Below are 21,437 nucleotides of genomic sequence, written 5' to 3'. Positions count from 1 at the left end.
TATTCCTATGAAGATTATGCTACTTACCAGTAAATTCATCTGACACTGTACGATTAAGGAAATCCTCAAATAATATTTGTTTATATAGTACATGGTAGGAGACTAGAGGACAACCTCTCATCCAGACTAGCTATGTATAGTCCAGGGGAGGGGGGGTTTGGGGATTCAATTCTACCGCTGTACATAGCCAGGAATTGAATTAATTGAATTCCTCCCAAGTAACATAGTAAGTCACAAATTTTACAAGTTACTTTATGCTAAGCTCTTAAATAAGCATGAGTTAATGTAATGTGAAAAGGAAATAACTCACACTGCAGATGTAGTAGCCCGTGGGGATAATATATATATATATATATATATATATTATTTATTTATTTTTTATATTTTATATACAGGTTGAGTATCCCATATCCAAATATTCCGAAATACGGAATATTCCGAATTACGGACTTTTTTGAGTGAGACTGAAATAGTGAAACCTTTGTTTTCTGATGGCTCAATGTACACAAACTTTGTTTAATACACAGAGTTATTAAAAAATAAAATTTTACTTACCGGTAAATCTATTTCTCGTAGTCCGTAGTGGATGCTGGGGACTCCGTAAGGACCATGGGGAATAGCCGGGCTCCGCAGGAGACAGGGCACTTTAAGAAAGAATTAGGATACTGGTGTGCACTGGCTCCTCCCTCTATGTCCCTCCTCCAGACCTCAGTTAAGGAAACTGTGCCCGGAAGAGCTGACAGTACAAGGAAAGGATTTTGGAATCCAGGGTAAGACTCATACCAGCCACACCAATCACACCGTATAACTCGTGATAACCTTACCCAGTTAACAGTATGAACAACAACAGAGCATCAGATAACCCTGATGCAACCATAACATAACCCTTATTTAAGCAATAACTATGTACAAGTATTGCAGAAGAAGTCCGCACTTGGAACGGGCGCCCAGCATCCACTACGGACTATGAGAAATAGATTTACCAGTAAGTAAAATCTTATTTTCTCTAACGTCCTAGTGGATACTGGGGACTCCGTAAGGACCATGGGGATTATACCAAAGCTCCCAAACGGGCGGGAGAGTGCGGATGACTCTGCAGCACCGAATGAGCAAACACAAGGTCCTCCTCAGCCAGGGTATCAAACTTGTAGAACTTTGCAAAAAAGTGTTTGAACCTGACCAAGTAGCCGCTCGGCAAAGCTGTAATGCCGAGACCCCTCGGGCAGCCGCCCAAGAAGAGCCCACCTTCCTTGTGGAGTGGGCTTTTACTGATTTTGTTAGCGGCAATCCAGCCGCAGAATGAGCCTGCTGGATCGTGTTACAGATCCAGCGAGCAATAGTTTGCTTCGAAGCAGGAGCACCCAGCTTGTTGGATGCATACAGGATAAACAGCGACTCAGTTTTCCTGACTCTAGCCGTTCTGGCTACATAAATCTTCAAAGCCCTGACTACATCCAGTAACTCGGAATCCTCCAAGTCACGAGTAGCCACAGGCACCACAATAGGTTGGTTCATATGAAAAGATGACACCACCTTTGGCAGAAATTGCGGACGAGTCCGCAATTCTGCCCTGTCCATATGGAAAACCAGATAGGGGCTTTTATGTGACAAAGCAGCCAATTCTGACACACGCCTAGCCGAAGCCAAGGCTAATAGCATGACCACCTTCCACGTGAGATATTTTAACTCCACGGTTTTAAGTGGCTTAAACCAGTGTGATTTCAGGAAACTCAACACCACGTTAAGATCCCAAGGTGCCACTGGAGGCACACACGGGGGCTGAATATGCAGCACTCCCTTTACAAACGTCTGAACTTCAGGAAAAGAAGCCAGTTCTTTTTGAAAGAAAATGTATAGGGCCGAAATCTGGACCTTAATGGACCCCAATTTTAGGCCCAAAGTCACTCCCGACTGTAGGAAGTGAAGGAAACGGCCCAGCTGGAATTCCTCTGTAGGGGCATTCCTGGCCTCACACCAAGCAACATATTTTCGCCATATACGGTGATAATGTTTAGCTGTCTCGTCCTTCCTAGCCTTTATCAGCGTAGGAATAACCTCATCCGGAATGCCTTTTTCTGCTAGGATCCGGCGTTCAACCGCCATGCCGTCAAACGCAGCCGCGGTAAGTCTTGGAACAGACAGGGCCCCTGCTGTAACAGATCCTGTCTTAGAGGTAGAGGCCATGGGTCCTCTGTGAGCATTTCTTGTAGCTCTGGATACCAAGTCCTTCTTGGCCAATCCGGTACAATGAGTATTGTTCTCACTCCTCTTTTTCTTATGATTCTCAGTACCTTGGGTATGAGAGGAAGAGGAGGAAACACATAAACCGTCTGGAACACCCACGGTGTCACTAGTGCGTCTACAGCTATCGCCTGAGGGTCTCTTGACCTGGCGCAATACATCTGTAGCTTTTTGTTGAGGTGGGATGCCATCATGTCCACCTGTGGCAGTTCCCATCGCCTTGCAATCTGCGTGAAGACTTCTTGATGAAGTCCCCACTCTCCCGGGTGGAGGTCGAGCCTGCTGAGGAAGTCTGCTTCCCAGTTGTCCACTCCCGGAATGAACACTGCTGACAGTGCTCGTACGTGATTCTCCGCCCATCGAAGAATTCTGGTGGCTTCCGCCATCACCACCCTGCTCCTTTTGCCGCCTTGGCGGTTTACATGAGCCACTGCGGTGATGTTGTCTGATTGAATCAGCACCGATTGGTTGCGAAGCAGGGTCTCCGCTTGACTTAGGGCGTTGTATATGGCCCTTAGTTCCAGGATATTGATGTGAAGGCAAGTCTCCTGACTTGACCACAGACCCTGGAAATTTCTTCCCTGTGTGACTGCCCCCCACCCTCGGAGGCTTGCATCCGTGGTCACCAGGACCCAGTCCTGAATGCCGAATCTGCGGCCCTCGAGAAGGTGAGCACTCTGCAGCCACCACAGAAGAGACACCCTGGCCCTGGGGGATAGGGTGATCAGCCGATGCATCTGTAGATGCGATCCGGACCACTTGTCCAACAGATCCCATTGAAAGGTCCTCGCATGGAACCTGCCGAAGGGAATGGCTTCGTATGACGCCACCATCTTTCCCAGGACTCTCGTGCAGTGATGCACCGACACCTGTTTTGGTTTTAAGAGGTCTCTGACCAGTGTCATGAGTTCCTGCGCCTTCTCCGTCGGGAGAAAAACCTTCTTCTGGTCTGTGTCCAGAATCATGCCCAGGAAGGGCAGACGCGTCGTAGGAATCAGCTGCGACTTTGGAATATTCAGAATCCAGCCGTGCTGTTGTAACACTTCCCGAGAGCGTGCTACACTGATCAGCAACTGTTCTCTGGACCTCGCCTTTATGAGGAGATCGTCCAAGTATGGGATAATTGTGACTTCTTGCTTTCGCAGGAGCACCATCATTTCTGCCATTACCTTGGTAAATATTCTCGGTGCCGTGGAGAGACCAAACGGCAACGTCTGGAATTGGTAATGACAATCCTGTACCACAAATCTGAGGTACTCCTGATGAGGTGGATAAATGGGGACATGAAGGTAAGCATCCTTTATGTCCAAAGACACCATAAAATCCCCATCCTCCAGGCTTGCGATGACCGCTCTGAGCGATTCCATCTTGAACTTGAACCTTTTCAGGTATATGTTCAGGGATTTTAAATTCAACATGGGTCTGACCGAACCGTCCGGTTTCGGTACCACAAACATTGTCGAATAGTAACCCCTTCCCTGTTGAAGGAGGGGAACCTTTACCACCACCTGCTGGAGATACAATTTGTGAATTGCAGCTAACACTATTTCCCTCTCTATGGGGGAAGCTGGCAGGGCCGATTTGAGGTAACGGTGAGGGGGCATCACTTCGAATTCCAGCTTGTATCCCTGAGACACAATCTCTATAGCCCAGGGATCCACCTGTGAGTGAACCCACTTGTGGCTGAAATTTCGGAGACGTGCCCCCACCGGGCCTGGCTCCGCCTGTGGAGCCCCAACGTCATGCGGTGGATTTTGTGGAAGCCGGGGAGGACTTCCGTTTCTGGGAACTAGCTGTATTGTGCAGCTTCTTTCCTCTGCCCCTGCCTCTGGCAAGAAAGGACGCACCTCGGACTTTCTTGCCTTTTTGTGATCGAAAGGACTGCATTTGGTAATACGGTGCTTTCTTAGGTTGTGAGGGAATATATGGCAAAAAAATTGACTTTCCAGCCGTAGCTGTGGAGACCAGGTCCGAGAGACCGTCCCCAAACAATTCCTCACCCCTGTAAGGTAAAACCTCCATGTGCCTTTTTGAGTCGGCATCTCCTGTCCATTGCCGAGTCCACAGGACCCTTCTGGCAGAAATCGACATTGCATTTATTCTAGAGCCCAGTAGGCTAATGTCTCTTTGGGCATCGCTCATATATAGGACAGCGTCTTTTATATGCCCCAGGGTCAGTATTATAGTATCCTTGTCCAAGGTATCAAGTTCCTCAGATAAGGTATCTGTCCATGCTGCTACAGCACTACACATCCAGGCCGACGCAATTGCCGGCCTTAGTAGGGTACCTGAATGTGTATAAATGGACTTCAGGACACCCTCCTGCTTCCTATCCGCAGCATCTTTTAGGGTGGCCGTATCCTGTGACGGCAGGGCTACCCTCTTGGATAAGCGTGTTAAAGCTTTATCCACCCTAGGGGAGGATTCCCAGCGTAACCTGTCCGTTGGCGGGAAAGGATACGCCATAAGCATCCGTTTGGAAATCTGCAATTTCCTATCTGGAGATTCCCAAGCCTTTTCACATAACTCATTTAACTCATGTGAAGGGGGAAAGGTCACCTCTTGCCTTTTTTCCCCATACATATAAACCCTCTTGTCAGGGACTGGGGTTTCCTCTGTGATGTGTAACACATCTTTCATTGCTATAATCATGTAGCGGATGGCTTTAGCCATTTTAGGCTGTAACTTTGCATCATCGCCATCGACACTGGAGTCAGAATCCGTGTCGATATCTGTGTCAACAATTTGGGATAGTGGGCGCTTCTGAGACCCTGACGGCCTCTGCGCTGTAGGATCAGGGATCAGGCATGGGTTGAGACCCTGACTGTCCCAAGGCTTCAGCTCTATCCAACCTTTTATGCAAGGAATTAACTTTATCATTTAAAACCTTCCACATATCCATCCAATCGGGTGTCGGCGCTGTCGGCGGCGACCCTACATTCATTTATACCCGCTCTGTTTCCACATAGCCTTCCTCGTCAAACATGCCGACACAAGCGTACCGACACCACACACACAGGGGATGCTCTATTTGAAGACAGTTCCCCCACAAGGCCCTTTGGAGAGACAGAGAAAGAGTATGCCAGCACACACCCCAGCGCTATATTACCCAGGAGTCACACAGTAACTTAGTGTTAACCCAGTAGCTGCTGTATATACTGTTTTTGCGCCAAATTTATGTGCCCCCCCCCCTCTTTTTACCCTCTTTCTACCGTGATTCTGCAGGGGAGAGCCTGGGGAGCTTCCTCTCAGCGGAGCTGTGGAGAGAAAATAGAGCTGGTGAGTGCTGAGGAAGAAGCCCCGCCCCCTCAGCGGCGGGCTTCTGTCCCGCATTTTGTGTAAAAATAATGGCGTGGGCTCATGGATATATACAGTGCCCAACTGTATATATGCTGCTTTTGCCAAGAGGTACCTAATTGCTGCCCAGGGCGCCCCCCCTGCGCCCTGCACCCTACAGTGACCGGAGTGTGTGGGTTTAGTGTGGGAGCAATGGCGCACAGCTGCAGTGCTGTGCGCTACCTCATATGAAGACTGGAGTCTTCTGCCGCCGATTTCGAAGTCTTCTTGCTTCTCACGCCGGCTTCTGTCTTTGCGAGGGGGACGGCGGCGCGGCTCCGGGATCGGACGACCAAGGGTGCGTTCCTGTGTACGATCCCTCTGGAGCTAATGGTGTCCAGTAGCCTAAGAAGCAGGACCTATCTTCTAGTGAGTAGGGCTGCTTCTCTCCCCTCAGTCCCACGTAGCAGAGAGTCTGTTGCCAGCAGATCTCTCTGAAAATAAAAAATCCTAACAAAATACTTTCTTTCCTAGCAAGATCAGGAGAGCTCACTAAGGTGCACCCAGCTCGTCCGGGCACAGATTCAAACGAGGTCTGGAGGAGGGACTTAGAGGGAGGAGCCAGTGCACACCAGTATCCTAATTCTTTCTTAAAGTGCCCTGTCTCCTGCGGAGCCCGTCTATTCCCCATGGTCCTTACGGAGTCCCCAGCATCCACTAGGACGTTAGAGAAATATTGTATTAAATGACCTTCAGGCTGTGTGTATAAGGTGTATATGAAACATAAATGAATTGTGTGAATGTACACACACTTTGTTTATTGCAAAAAATTATTACAAATATTGGCTAAAATTACCTTCAGGCTGTGTTTATAAGGTATATGAAACATAGATGCATTCTGTGCTTAGACTTAGGTCCCATAGTCATTATATCTCATTATGGCATGCAGTTATTCCTAAATACGGAAAAATCTGATATCCAAAATACTTCTGGTCCCAAGCATTTTGGATAAGGGATACTCAACCTGTGTATGTATGTATGTATGTATGTATGTATGTATGTATGTATGTATGTATGTATGTATATATATATATATATATATATATATATATATATATATCTATATCTATATCATAGATAATTGGGCAGCACACCTTTCTGAAGCAATGGTCCCGGTGCCAACCGTAGAACTTCCCCAGCTAGGAGTCCAATGTGCAGCAAATTGTATCGGCAGCACACGGAAAATAACTGCACAAGTAGTCAGGTAGATAAATGCACTATCTTGAGCAGTCAATGATGGGCATATTTCACAACTTCTTAGTGATGCACTTTTACCTAAATGGCCAGTAACACCTTTGCTATATTCTTTGCCTAAGATACATAAGGATGCGTCAAATCCACCAGGTCGTCCCATCATTGCTGTTCGGGACTCGCTGTTTCAAAATTGTTCTGTCTATTTGGACAGTTTGCTGCAACCTTGCATATTGGGTTATCCAGGGTATCTACTTGACACCACTAGTTTTTTTAATAAATTGGCTGCCATTGGTATATACTGTCATTCCCAACCCAGAAGGTATTGATGCAGTGCGGCATCTGTTGACTGATAATCCCATGTATGAAGGACCGGACATTGACTTGGTTTGTGATCTCCTTGAAATGATATTGACGTGTAATTATTTTATTTTTGATGGCAGTTCTATCTCCAAGTGTCCGGCTGTGCGATGGGGTCCAATGTGGCTCAATCGTACGCTAATTCATACATGTTCCGGGCAGAACGTGATATTTTTTTCGGTAATACCAACATCTCAGAAAACATATTTTTTTATGTTAAATACATCGACGATTTGTTCATGATTTGGACTGGTACTAAGGAGCAGTTGATGTCATTCATTGGGGATCACAACAAGTCTAATAGTCCCATTAAATTTTCTTGTGATGTGAGTTACAGCTCTATCAATTTTCTTGACGTGATGGTGAAGCTTGACAACCAGCAGATTTCCACCAGTCTATACACTAAGGTGACTGATAGAAACATGCTGTTTCATTCAAACAGCTTTCATCCCAAGCCCCTTATATACGGACTCCCTTACTCCCAATTCCTCAGAGCATGCCGCATTTGCAGTGATAAAAATGATGCAAGTACCCAGATTGATATTATGATTAAAAAATTCCTGTCTAGGGGTTACTCTTTATCTAACCTTATGTCGGCCAAGGAGAAAGCTCTGGGTAAATCACGCAATGTTCTATTAGAAACCACTAGGGGTGACACTTTATATAACCGCATGCCATGGGTGAATCATTTTAATTCGTGCAGTGATTCCATCAAATCAGTGTCCAAACAGTTGTGGCCAATTGTGAGTACTGATCAGGATTTGAACCTTGGAGATAGGAGGCTCATGCCCTGCTATACCAGGGGCCGTAACATGCGGGACTGGGTAGTTAGGACAGACATTACTAATATGTCCAATACTATGAGTTCACAGCATTTTCTTAGTCGACGCAACGGATGCTATAAATGCATCAATTGTGTCACTTGTCGCTATCTCATAGCCGGTGACAGTTTTTGTCACCCGTACAGTGGTAAAAAATTATATATTAGACACAAGGTCACCTGCACGACAAAGTATATTGTTTCTCATTAGATGTCCCTGTGGACTAGTTTATGTCGGTAAAACCGACAGAACTTTGCAGGAGCGGATGGCAGCACATCGTTCCACCATACGTGCTGCCATTGAGTCTGGTAAGAGTGAACATCCTGTGGCACGGCATTTTGCTGAGGCCGGTCACAGTATGGCCAATCTTAGATATATGATCATTGATCATATACCACCATCTTTAAGGGGTTGCAATCGCTCATTGAAACTTTTAAAATGTGAATCAAGCTGGATCTTTAGATTGGGGACACTTACACCCCGTGGGCTTAATGACAATCTTGGCCTTCACGCATTAATTTAACGCGTTTTATCTGTGTATTGTTTGTGCCTGATGATGATGTAAATTCACATCGAAACTTTGCAGCATTTATCTACCTGACTACTTGTGCAGTTATTTTCCGTGTGCTGCCGATACAATTTGATATATATATATATATATATATATATATATATATATATACACACACACATACATACTGTATACACATACACGCATGCACTCTGCAGCAGATGTTTTCTCATTAGTCTGGTGGTTAGTCCATGGCAGAGGGAGTAAACACCCTTCTCCCAGCCATCTCATATTCACAGCTGAGAGTGTAGGATGTTTACAAACCCTGCATCACAGACATATGAGGTAGTACCCTGTAGCTTTCCAGCCCATAGCACTTTTGAAAACATACAAAGATTATAAACGTCCTTTACCTAGCAGCCTTGCATTCGCACAGCTGGCAGATACCCAGTTCTCTCACAATGGCTCCCATTGTACCTTTTCTTCTTGCCAATCAGAAATAAAGGAAAGGCGTAAAGTCTCACTACAGCACATATAAAGCTGCATTTACGTCTGTAAATAACGTGTATACAAAGTTGTGAAGTCTAAAATGTATACAGTAGACAGATTACCCTAGCTAATATGGACAGAGGGTTGTTTGGATCATCATTTAATTCGGAAAAGTTGTAAGATATTAAAATCTGTATGTATGTATGGTTTTTTTTTTCACATACAACACTTACACTCCGTCTCCTGAGAGCTGAAAATTGGACTTTTCTTGCTGTGGGCAGTATTTTAGTTCGGTGTAGCCACTTTGGGTATCCAAAAAAGCAATTGCTCCCACATTGCTTACAGGATGGAGTCCACTACTCGTAACAAGTTGCATGTGTCTTATAGTGAGCCTGACACACAGACCCTGCAAATTAACCCAGATTAAGAATAAAAGTGACTTTGCAAAACAATTTAAAATGTACTGCATCTGTACAGAGATGCCAACCAGATTTACCATTATATCTCTTTATAACCTTGTCTTACTGTATGTAACTCTTTTATGCACTATGCAGTTTAACAAACTAGCAGTTTTCCAAAAACAGGCTCCACAAAATCTAGGTGTGCAATATGTGAAAAACTAGCCTTCATTCCCACCACTGCAACCATGTCCTCACAGTAAGCCTGTAACTCACTGCAGTAACAGGAGATTATGCCGCCAGCTGCACCAGGATTCTTATCTGTATGACCCCATATGCAACACATACAATTTGTTACACCGTAGAAGATAACCTAAACAAAAGCAAAATGACAGAAGTATTTACCATTAAAGTAACAGAATACTATAAGGAGGAGAAGTTATATATAGATAGGTTACAATACTCTGCCGAGCTAAATCATTTTCATCATGTCCTTCAACAGAATGTAATTACCATCACGCACAGCTGCATGTGTCCTCAAGGTGGAACTCCCCTCACTCTATAGAATGAAGCTGCTGATGAATTTAAATGGCAGAACGCTGTATGTTCAACTGGGTGTTATGTGATGTGCAGGTCTTGATCAGTACATATAAAAGACAGGTGTACCAGATAACAAATATTCAGGTAAGTGATGTGAAAGGGTTACAAATCATGACTAACCAAGAAATGGACATTTACCCAGCAGGTGAAAAGGATCCTCTTTTCATTTGACCCATGAAACGGATACTTCAGATGTCAGTAGCAGCCAACAGTTGTAAACATCCGACTGAAAGCTCTTTCCATATCACAGCTTCCAGTCAAGGATGTTTACAGCAGCTGAAACTGCCTGCAGATAAAGCTCATTTAGGTTAATTACCAATGTGCAATAACTGTATACCACTGACTACATCACAGAATAGAGGCAATCTATTTGGCAAAAGAGTGTTAAAAAGACATTCTGAGATGATCTTAGAATAACTATCATGTTCAGACCGAACGTCTTTTACTTCCCTTACTGAAAAATGGCATAAGGCACAGTAGCCAGTACTGCCAACTTACTGTATCCATCTAACTAGAAACAGGTTTACAGGTAATACAAACTAACATTTTAAGTAAAACCAGATCAATATTTTAAAAGCAAAACAATGCAGTAAATTCAACTAGGGGCAATGTACTGTACAGCACGTTCTTGACCAGTACATTACGGTACTCCTACACTGACAATTTTGTGAAGGAATATCGGTAATGTAGTTGCTACCATAATGGGCAAATGTGCACAGCATTGTATGACAGCACATATGGACTCTAAATGAATTGACCCTAGGATGTGGAAATCTGCCCACAGAAATCAATTACTAGGCATCTGCATTGTGCCACTGAAAACAATTATATGATATCATTACTCTGAGGTTAGCCACCCTGAGACTCTCATGAACATCTCCAGAGACTTCCATATCAAAGCCCTTTATGAGGCCATGGCTTGCAGCCCAATGCTACAGGCCAGAAACGGGGTGACCAAAACAGAGGTATAGGGACAGATAAACTAAAAACTAAAAGGTTGGAGCCACACACAGTGTCCAAGCGGGTCCCGGATGGCCGGACGCCGGGATTTCAATGTGAGCACATACATTTCAACGTATGTGGCTGCACTGTGTTCCACTGAAATCCTGTGTGTCACTGGCCAGATCCTGTTCTACGGGATCCCGCAGATCAGGATCCGTGTGCACACAAAAACCCCTTCCCGGCAAGCGAGTTCCCACTTGGCCGCTATGTGTGGCCCTAGCCTAAGAGCATCTAGAGATAATTGCTAATTATAGGGATTATCCACTTTCCACGTTCAAAACAGTCCAAGAGCTATACTCACTTCAGTACCTTATAGAAAGCTTACCTGTCGTTTTGGAGGTTTTAACTCATCCCGGGGAACGATGTCAATGAGAAAATCAAACTGGTCAAACTTTGTGATTGCCATAGCAATGTCATTCCTCTGAAGATATAAAGAGAACAAAGTTAGAACTCGTATGTAGTTGTATAACCATCTTTGAGTTTATGATAACAAGGTATTTTATAAACAAAGAAAAAATAGAAAATGTGTTCGGTATCCATTAATCAGTATGCCGTACAGCATATGCTATTAGGCAGGTAGCAGCGATACTCGCAGCAAAGGTTACCAGATGTATGCATTATTTTCTCAAATGTATAATAGCTGCTTTCTATGTGAACAGCTTGCTGCATCGCAGAGGAATGAAAGGCTGTTCTGTGCCCTCTGTTCTCTCACAATAAGAAAACTACTTTAAATGTGGAGAAATAAATAAATAATATTTATTATTTAAATTAAAAAAAAAAGTTATTTTGGCTCATTTAATAATCAAATTTTTAAAGCTGCACTACAAATATTATTTTCTACCAGGGACCACTATTAGAAATGTCTGTTCTACTGGTAGCACTACTATACACTCAGTGACCACTTCGCATTAATGAGCAGGTATAATTATCAAATATTTAAATCAGACAAGCATTTGGCAACATCTACACGCATAAGCGCATGTAGACATATACAAGAGGTTCAGGTGTTAACGTCAAACCAGTCTGGGGTATAAACATTATCTAAGTGACTGAACATGGAATGATTTCTGGTGCCAAACATACCATATCCATGGATCCATCCTGTACTATGTCAATAGTTCAGGCTGTTGGTGATGGTGGTTGAATCCATTCAAAAATTCAGGTTTTTCAGGGGTAAAATGGGAGTCTTACCCAATATTAGAGAGGTATCTGAAAGTGGGCACTACGTGTATACTTTTACTGGGGCCATTACAATATTTTCCTAATATTCTGGAGAACTGAAATAAATTAGTAGAGCCCCCAGTATAATAAAAATATATAGTAGTGTCCCAAGTATATTATACATAGTAGACTGTGGCACTGTATTACTAGTGAAGGCATTAAAAATAAGAATTTAGTCACCGGTAATTCTATTTCTCGTAGTCCGTAGTGGATGCTGGGTACTCCGTAAGGACCATGGGGAATAGACGGGCTCCGCAGGAGACTGGGCACTCTAAAAGAAAGATTAGGTACTATCTGATGTGCACTGGCTCCTCCCTCTATGCCCCTCCTCCAGACCTCAGTTAGGGAAACTGTGCCCGGAAGAGCTGACACTACAAGGAAAGGATTTGGAATCCAGGGTAAGACTCATACCAGCCACACCATACAACTCGTGATAATTATACCCAGTTAACAGTATGAACAACAACTGAGCCTCACTGAACAGATGGCTCATAACAATAACCCTTTAGTTAAGCAATAACTATATACAAGTATTGCAGACAATCCGCACTTGGGATGGGCTCCCAGCATCCACTACGGACTACGAGAAATAGAATTACCGGTGAGTAAATTCTTATTCTCTCTGACGTCCTAGTGGATGCTGGGTACTCCGTAAGGACCATGGGGATTATACCAAAGCTCCCAAACGGGCGGGAGAGTGCGGATGACTCTGCAGCACCGAATGAGCAAACTCAAGGTCCTCCTCAGCCAGGGTATCAAACTTGTAGAATTTTGCAAATGTGTTTGACCCCGACCAGGTAGCAGCTCGGCAAAGTTGTAATGCCGAGACCCCTTGGGCAGCCGCCCAAGAAGAGCCCCCTTCCTCGTGGAATGGGCTTTTACTGATTTAGGATGCGGCAGTCCAGCCGCAGAATGTGCAAGGTGAATCGTGCTACAGATCCAGCGAGCAATAGTCTGCTTAGAAGCAGGAGCACCCAGCTTGTTGGGTGCATGCAGGAGAAACAGCGAGTCAGTATTTTCTGACTCTAGCCGTCCTGGAAACATAAATTTTCAGGGCCCGGACTACATCCAGCAACTTGGAAGCCTCCAAGTCCCGAGTAGCTGCAGGCACCACAATAGGTTGGTTCAAATGAAACGCTGATACCACCTTAGGGAGAAATTGGGGACGAGTCCTCAATTCTGCCCTGTCCCTATGGAAGATCAGATAAGGGCTTTCACACGACAAAGCCGCCAATTCTGACACACGCCTAGCCGAAGCCAAGGCCAAATATATATATATATGTGACCACTTTCCACGTGAGATACTTCAACTCCACGTTCTGAAGTGGCTCAAAACAATGTGATTTTAGGAAATCCAACACTACGTTGAGATCCCAAGGTGCCACTGGAGGCACAAAAAAGGGTCTGAATATGCAGCACTCCCTTAACAACGTCTGAACTTCAGGCAGCGTCTTTCCTAGCCTTTAACAGCGTAGGAATCACTTCATCTGGAACGCCCTTTTCCGTTAGGATCCGGCGTTCAACCGCAGCCGCGGTAAGTCTTGGAACAGACAGGGCCCCTGCAGTAACAGGTCCTGTCTGAGATACAGAGGCCATGGGTCCTCCGAGATCATTTCTTGTAGTTCCGGGTACCAAGTGCTTCTTGGCCAATCCAGAACTACGAGTATAGTTCTTACTCCTCTCTTACTTACTATCCTCAGTACCTTGGGTATGAGAGGAAGAGGAGGGAACAAATAAACCGACTGGTACACTCACGGTGTCACTAGTGCGTCCACAGCTATCGCCTGAGGGTCTCTTGACCTGGCGCAATACTATTTTAGCTTTTGTTGAGGCGGGACGCCATCATGTCCACCTGTGGCCGTTCCCAACGGTTCACAATCTCCGTGAAGACTTCTGGATGAAGTCCCCACTCTCCCGGGTGGAGGTCATGCCTGCTGAGGAAGTCTGCTTCCTAATTTTCCACACCCGGAATGAACACTGCTGACAGTGTTAGCACGTGATACTCCGCCCATCGGAGAATCCTTGTGGCTTCTGCCAACGCCATCCTGCTTCTTGTGCCGCCTTGTCGGTTTACATGGGCGACAGCCGTGATGTTGTCTGACTGAATCAGCACCGGCTGGTTTTGAAGCAGGGCTTCTGCTTGCCTTAGGGCATTGTAAATGGCACTTAGGTCCAGAATATTAATGTGTAGGGAAGTCTCCTGACTCGACCATTGTCATTGGAAGTTTCTTCCCTGAGTGACTGCTCCCCAACCTCGGAGGCTTGATTCCGTGGTCACCAGGACCCAGTCCTGAATGCCGAATCTGCGGCCCTCGAGAAGATGAGCACTCTGCAGCCACCACAGCAGAGACACCCTGGCCCTCGGGGACAGGGTGATCAGGCGATTCATCTGAAGATGCGATCCTCACTTGTCTAACAGGTCCCACTGAAAGTTCCTTGCAAGGAACCTGCCGAAGGGAATTGCTTCGAAAGAAGCTACCATCTTTTCCAGGATTCGTGTGCACTGATGCACCGACACCTGTTTTGGTTGCAGGAGGTCTCTGACCAGAGATGACAACTCCTTGGCCTTCTCCTCCGGGAGAAACACCTTATGTTCTGTGTCCAGAAACATGCCCAATATCAGCAGACGCGTCGTAGGAACCAGCTGCGACTTTGGGATATTCAGAATCCAGCCGTGCTGTTGTAGCACTTACTGAGATAGTGCTACTCCGATCAACGACTGCTTCTTGGACCTCGCCTTTATAAGGAGATCGTCCAAGTACGGGATAATTATAACTCCCTTCTTTCGAAGGAGTATCATCATTTTGGCCATTACCTTGGAACACACCCTCGGTGCCGTGGACAGACCAAACGGCAACGTCTGGAATTGGTAATGGCAGTTCTGTACCACAACCTTGAGGTACTCCTGGTGAGGTGGGTAAATGGGGACATGTAGGTAAGCATCCATGATGTCCAGTGACACCATAATATCCCCCTCTTCCAGGCTTGCAATAACCGCCCTGAGCGATTCTATTTTGAACTTGAACTTCCTTATATAAGTGTTCAAGGATTTCAAATTTAGAATGGGTCTCACCGAACAGTCTGGTTTCGGTATCACACACATTGTGGAATAGTAACCTCGTCCCTGTTGAAGGAGAGGAACTTTGATTATCACCTGCTGGAGGTACAGCTTGTGAATTGCCGCCAGTACTACCTCCCTTTCCTTGGGAGTAGCAGGCAAGGCTGATTTGAGGTAACGGCGAGGGGGAGACGTCTCGAACTCCAGCTTGTATCCCTGAGATACCTGTAGAACCCAGAGATCCACCCGTGAGCGAACCCACTGGTCACTGAAGTTCCGGAGACGGGCCCCCACCGCACCTGTCTCCACCTGTGGAGCCCCAGCGTAATGGACTTAGTGGAAGCAGGGGAGGATATTTGTTCCTGGGAACTGGCTGTCTGGTGCAGCTTTTTCCCTCTACCCCTGCCTCTGGGCAGAAAGGACGCGCCTCTGACCCGCTTGCCTTTCTGAGGCCGAAAGGACTGTACTTGATAATACGGTGCTTTCTTAGGCTGTGAGGGGACCTGAGGTAAAAAGGTCGACTTCCCAGCTGTTGCTGTGGACACGAGGTCCGAGAGACCGTCCCCAAACAATTCCTCACCCTTATAAAGGCAAAACTTCCATGTGCCTTTTAGAATCAGCATCACCTGTCCACTGCCGAGTCCATAATACTCTTCTGGCAGAAATGGACATTGCATTAATTCTAGATGCCAGCCGGCAAATGTCCCTCTGTGCATCTCTCATATATAAGATTACGTCTTTAATATGCTCTATAGTTAGCAAAATAGTGTCCCTGTCAAGGGAATCAACATAATCTGACAGGGAATCAGACCATGCTGCTGCAGCACTACACATCCATGCTGAAGCAATAGCAGGTCTCAGTATAGTACCTGAGTGTGTATACACAGACTTCAGTAATAGCCTCCTGCTTTCTATCTGCAGGCTCCTTTAAGGCGGCCGTATCCTGAGACGGCAGTGCCACCTTTTTTGATAAGCGTGTGAGCGCTTTGTCCACCTTAGGGGATGTCTCCCAGCGTAACCTATCCGTTAGCGGGAAAGGGTACGCCATTAGTAACCGCTTAGAAATTACTAGTTTCTTATCTGGGGAACCCCACGCTTCTTCACACAATTCGTTTAGCTCATCAGATGGGGGAAAAGTCACTGGCTGCTTTTTCTCCCCAAACATAATACCCTTTTTTGTGGTAACCGGGTTAATGTCAGAAATGTGCAACACATTTTTCATTGCCGTAATCATACATCGGATGGCCCTAGTGGATTGTATATTTGTCTCATCCTCGTCGACACTGGAGGCAGACTCCGTGTCGACATCTATGTCAGCCATCTGAGGTAGCGGGCGTTTTTGAGCCCCTGACGGTCTCTGAGATGCCTGGGCAGGCGCGGGCTGAGATGCCGGCTGTCCCAAAGCTGCGTCATCGAACCTTTTATGTAAGGAGTTGACACTGTCGGTTAATACCTTCCACATATCCATCCACTCCGGTGTCGACCCCGCAGGGGGTGACATCACACTTATCGGCACCTGCTCCGCCTCCACATAAGCCTCCTCATCAAACATGTCGACACAGCCGTACCGACACACCGCACACACACAGGGAATGCTCTGACTGAGGACAGGACCCCACAAAGTCCTTTGGGGAGACAGAGAGAGAGTATGCCAGCACACACCACAGCGCTATATAATCAGGGATTTACACTAACACAAAGTGATTTTTCCCTATAGCTGCTTTACATGTACAGTTTGCGCCTAAATTTAGTGCCCCCCTTCTCTTTTTTACCCTTTGAGCCTGGAAACTGCAGGGGAGAGCCTGGGGAGCTGTCTTCCAGCGGAGCTGTGAAGAGAAAATGGCGCCAGTGTGCTGAGGGAGATAGCCCCCTTCACGGCGGACTTCTCCCGCTCTTATATTAATATTATGGCAGGGGATTTTTGCACATATATAGTTTTTTAGACTATATTATGTGCTGTTTGCCAATGTAAGGTACTCTAATTGCAGCCCAGGGCGCCCCCCCCCAGCGCCCTGCACCCATCAGTGACCGGAGTATGTGGTGTGCATAGGGAGCAATGGCGCACAGCTGCAGTGCTGTGCGCTACCTTAATGAAAACCGGAGTCTTCAGCCGCCGATTTCCAGGATGTTCTTCTTGCTTCTGGCTCTGCAAGGGGGACGGCGGCGCGGCTCCGGGACCGGACGACCGAGGCTGGGCCTGTGTTCGATCCCTCTGGAGCTAATGGTGTCCAGTAGCCTAGAAGCCCAAACTAGCTGCAAGCAGGTAGGTTCGCTTCTCTCCCCTAAGTCCCTCGTAGCAGTGAGTCTGTTGCCAGCAGATCTCACTGAAAATAAAAAACCTAACAAATACTTTCTTTACTAGAAGCTCAGGAGAGCCCCTAGTGTGCAACCAGCTCGAGCCAGGCACAGATTCTAACTGAGGTCTGGAGGAGGGGCATAGAGGGAGGAGCCAGTGCACACCAGATAGTACCTAATCTTTCTTTTAGAGTGCCCAGTCTCCTGCGGATCCCGTCTATTCCCCATGGTCCTTACGGAGTACCCAGCATCCACTAGGACGTCAGAGAAAGCTTATTAACATGTAAAACTATTGCGCGAGCTTCTCGGCATCGGGCTGAGCCCCTGCAAAAAAAATTTTGTGGCAAACCTCATGCTTCTAGTAGATGGGGAATAACGCCAAGTACCACTGGACTTTATTTATACATACCAGTTGTGACAGACATGTGGTTTCAGCTGTCTCACCCGTACAAACAATTTTTTTGTATTTATTTTAACTAAAAACACAGCTTAATGCAGTGGATGTTTTTGTATACCTCTCCAGCACAAATTATTTATTACACAGCTTTTAAAGTGTCTCCTGAGAGAAGTTGGGTGATCGGTATTACCTGCAAAGTTCTTCTTTTGTTGTCCTCTGTGTGAATCCAGGCACGTAATGTCAACTCTGTTATAAAAATCTGAGCAGCTTTGGCAAAAAGAACTGGAGCTTCAGCACTGATCATCTACATTAGAATAAAGATGGTTTAAAGATGTCAACAGTTTTTCTGGCTAGATAAATGTTCCTACGGATTTAAATATTCGTGGAAGGATTAGTACACCATCACAGATGGCCTTACTATAGTCAATCTGCAGCACACAGCAGAGCAGCCCAATTAGGTAGCGTCAGACAGGATGCTATCCCAGTTGAAAGTTCCATCCTGCATAGGGTACATTTTGGCTTCATAACCCTCCCGCATTGTGAACAAGTACCAAAGTATGGTGAGAGGGCTCCAACCCAGATACAATTTTATGTCCTGTGCCCCTTGCCTTAAGTTTATTTCACACATGAAGTAATTAATTCAGGCTGACTATTTAACCTCTAAACCTGTGTTTTTATTTAGCTGCACTGACAATATAAACCAGTATTTCAAGTCCCATGAAGTGTTTTGGGTTTTTTTTCCAGCGCACTGTTTGTTTTATACACATATCAGCGAACATTCTATTTGTTCCTTCATCCACTAGTTTTCTGTTTTGTGGATCAGCTCCACATCCCAGGGTGGACAGAAAAGTGCATCTTGCACTGTAGCATTGGATACACAGTAATACCATAGCTCATCTGGGAACACACCTAGCATAAACATGACATCTGGAAACTGGTAACAGAGAACATATTCTAATGCGTATGACTGTGGACAAGGTCTGTTTGCTTGTGAAGTTTATATTTGAAAACAATTAAACAACTGGGATAGAATCCCCAAAGTAGGCCACGGGCAATATCTGATAGTGATATAATAACAAAGCCCAATGGGAAGACTAATGTGGGCACTGCTTTGAAGCAAAGCCCCTACATTTGTGACCCACTGTGCTAAAGGCCTTTAATAGCGTAACATAGAGTTACCCTAAGTCCACCATTACAGTCCAGGTTTTAAAAATATCCACGCTTGAGCACAGGTAACTTAAGAAGTACCTCAGTTTGATTTGATTTAACCATCTGGACTCAGCCTTAAAAACTTGAGGGTAGTAAGGCTGTAATCTAATTGCCAGTCATAGCTGCCACCCTCACAAAGAAGATCCCCCACCCCCCCCCCCCGCCAACAAAATAAACAAAGTTTACATCAGCAACAATTAAGCTTTGGTTTGGCTTAAAGTATAAATATTTTAAACAGTTCTGGTAAAAAAAAAAAAGAAAAAAAGAAAGACTCACCTTTACATCTTCGTCAAGTTTCATAATTTTTTTTATGCGAGCCAGTGGAAGCTCCTGGACCCTGAAGTCCTTCTGGAAGACATACACAAGAGCTATTAAAATGTGAAACATCTTTTTACACTCAACAGTGGCTTAATAAAGCCTAAGGGATAAATTCAGGTAGCCATGACATGAAGTACTAAGCGCTGTCATATGCCATACTGAAGGTAGCCCTGGACTCATGTATTTTTGTCTACAGCCCGTTGGGCTGCCTGCAAAAATCTGTGAGCTTCGAGGGGAGATTTGGTGGTTATGGGAAGTGGCGGCGGCGTAGGAATGATGTGCTGTGCCTGCATTTCCTTGCCATTGCAAATGCACTTCATCCTTAATCCTCCCTTCTTTTATTGACCCTTGTAGGGTGGCACCACATGGGATTACTTTACTGTGGTGCTTTTCCCGATTAGGAAAACAGTGTTCATATTAGCCCAATCATTGCCATGGTGACTGGTTGAAGTGATGTTGGACCTCTCCTTCACTCAGGAGAGCATTTAGTGTTGAAAACCTTGCAGGCACCCACGTTATTTAACAATTTTTACTAATTACTTTAAAAGGAAAACGATAAAATACAGAACAAAAGACACTTTTCAAATTTAACATAGGATGAAGTAGGACTTTTCAAAAGTGCAGACATGTATACATATTTATATTGGTCTTATTGAATTATTCATTGTATAAATCTATAGATGATGTAGTTAGCCTAGGCTGATGATATGCCCCTGTAAGGGCTGCTGTCAAACAATTACAATAAGAACCACGAATATAATGAGACCACCATTTCTTTTAAAATGGTAATTTGATTACGGGTAGATTTTATGCAATAGCAGGCACACCTCTACAAAATAGGGCTGAAAATCCTTTTATCACTTACTCATACTGATTTTGTTACTGGATTAGATAGATGGAAACTTTAAGTTTCAGGTTGGTGAAGTTCAAGGGACTCGGGATACATATTTTCAAAAATCAGTTGATCAACTCACACTATATAAAATGAAGATCCAATGTCACAAAAGTCTTGGCACTCCGTTTCTAATGGGTATTCTCAATTAGAAATATGTACCAGATCAACCTAGTCAGAATACTAACATAAAAGTTAGTTTCTACAAGATGCATTCTTCGTGGATTTGTTACTGAAGTTCTTTAGAAGGAATTCCCAATAAGAACCAAGTAGTGTTTGGTTCCTTATGCCATGGATCTATTGCAAAAAGTAGTTACACTGAATATAGTGCATGATACAAACATCATCCAGCCTGGTCTCTGGCCGTGATACTGGATCTGCAGCCTATCAGGGCAGCTGAAAAAATAGTATTTTAATTACCTACCGGTAAATCCTTTTCTCGTAGTCCACAGGGGACACTGGGAATCCATTTAGTACCATGGCGGTATAGACGGGTCCACTAGGAGCCTTGGGCACTTTAAGAATTTGATAGTGTGTCCTGGCTCCTCCCTCTATGACTCAGTCTAGGAAACTGTGCCCAAGGAGACGGACATACATATGGGACATACTAAGAGAAGGATATAGAAAAAGGAAAGTGGTGAGATTACGAACCAGCACACAAAGAACAATAGGAAAGCCATGCTAACCAAACTTGAAAACAGGAACAGCAACAGCTGAACCAAACAACATTGCTGAACCAAGTAACAGTGCAGAAAGAATGAAGCACCGGACAGGCACCCAGTATCCCCTAAGGACTACGAGAAAAGGATTTACTGGTAGGTAATTAAAATCCTATTTTCTCTTACGTCCTAGGGCAGAGGTTCCCAAACACGGTCCTCAAGGCACCCCAACGGTCCTGATTTTAAATGTATCCATGCATGGCCACAGGTGACTTAAATAACACCTTAGTCAATTTGATTTAACCATTTGTGATGAGCCATGGATATACCTATCTGTCCTAGAGGATACTGGGAATCCAGTTAGGACCACGGGGAAGTACCAAAGCTCTCAAACCGGGTGGGAGAGTGCGGAGGTTCCTGCAGAACTGACTGACCAAAC

The 21,437-nt window shown here is 45.1% G+C and overlaps 1 protein-coding gene across 2 annotated transcripts in view; it reads right to left on the bottom strand.

The window, feature by feature from the left end:
- Positions 1–21,437, bottom strand: part of NFYC (nuclear transcription factor Y subunit gamma) — a 226,727-nt gene that overhangs the window by 24,471 nt on the left and 180,819 nt on the right. For both annotated transcript variants that reach the window (XM_063954213.1, XM_063954214.1), the window contains exons 3-5: positions 19,406–19,477; positions 18,111–18,224; positions 11,275–11,370 (exon numbers count right to left, since the gene is read on the bottom strand). In XM_063954213.1, coding sequence (XP_063810283.1) covers positions 11,275–11,370; positions 18,111–18,224; positions 19,406–19,477 — 282 coding nt within the window. The remainder of the gene's footprint in view (positions 1–11,274; positions 11,371–18,110; positions 18,225–19,405; positions 19,478–21,437) is intronic.

Source organism: Pseudophryne corroboree, chromosome 2 (assembly GCF_028390025.1).
Source record: "Pseudophryne corroboree isolate aPseCor3 chromosome 2, aPseCor3.hap2, whole genome shotgun sequence".
Taxonomy (NCBI): Eukaryota; Metazoa; Chordata; class Amphibia; order Anura; family Myobatrachidae; genus Pseudophryne; species Pseudophryne corroboree.
This window is presented reverse-complemented; position numbering and strand designations above follow the sequence as displayed.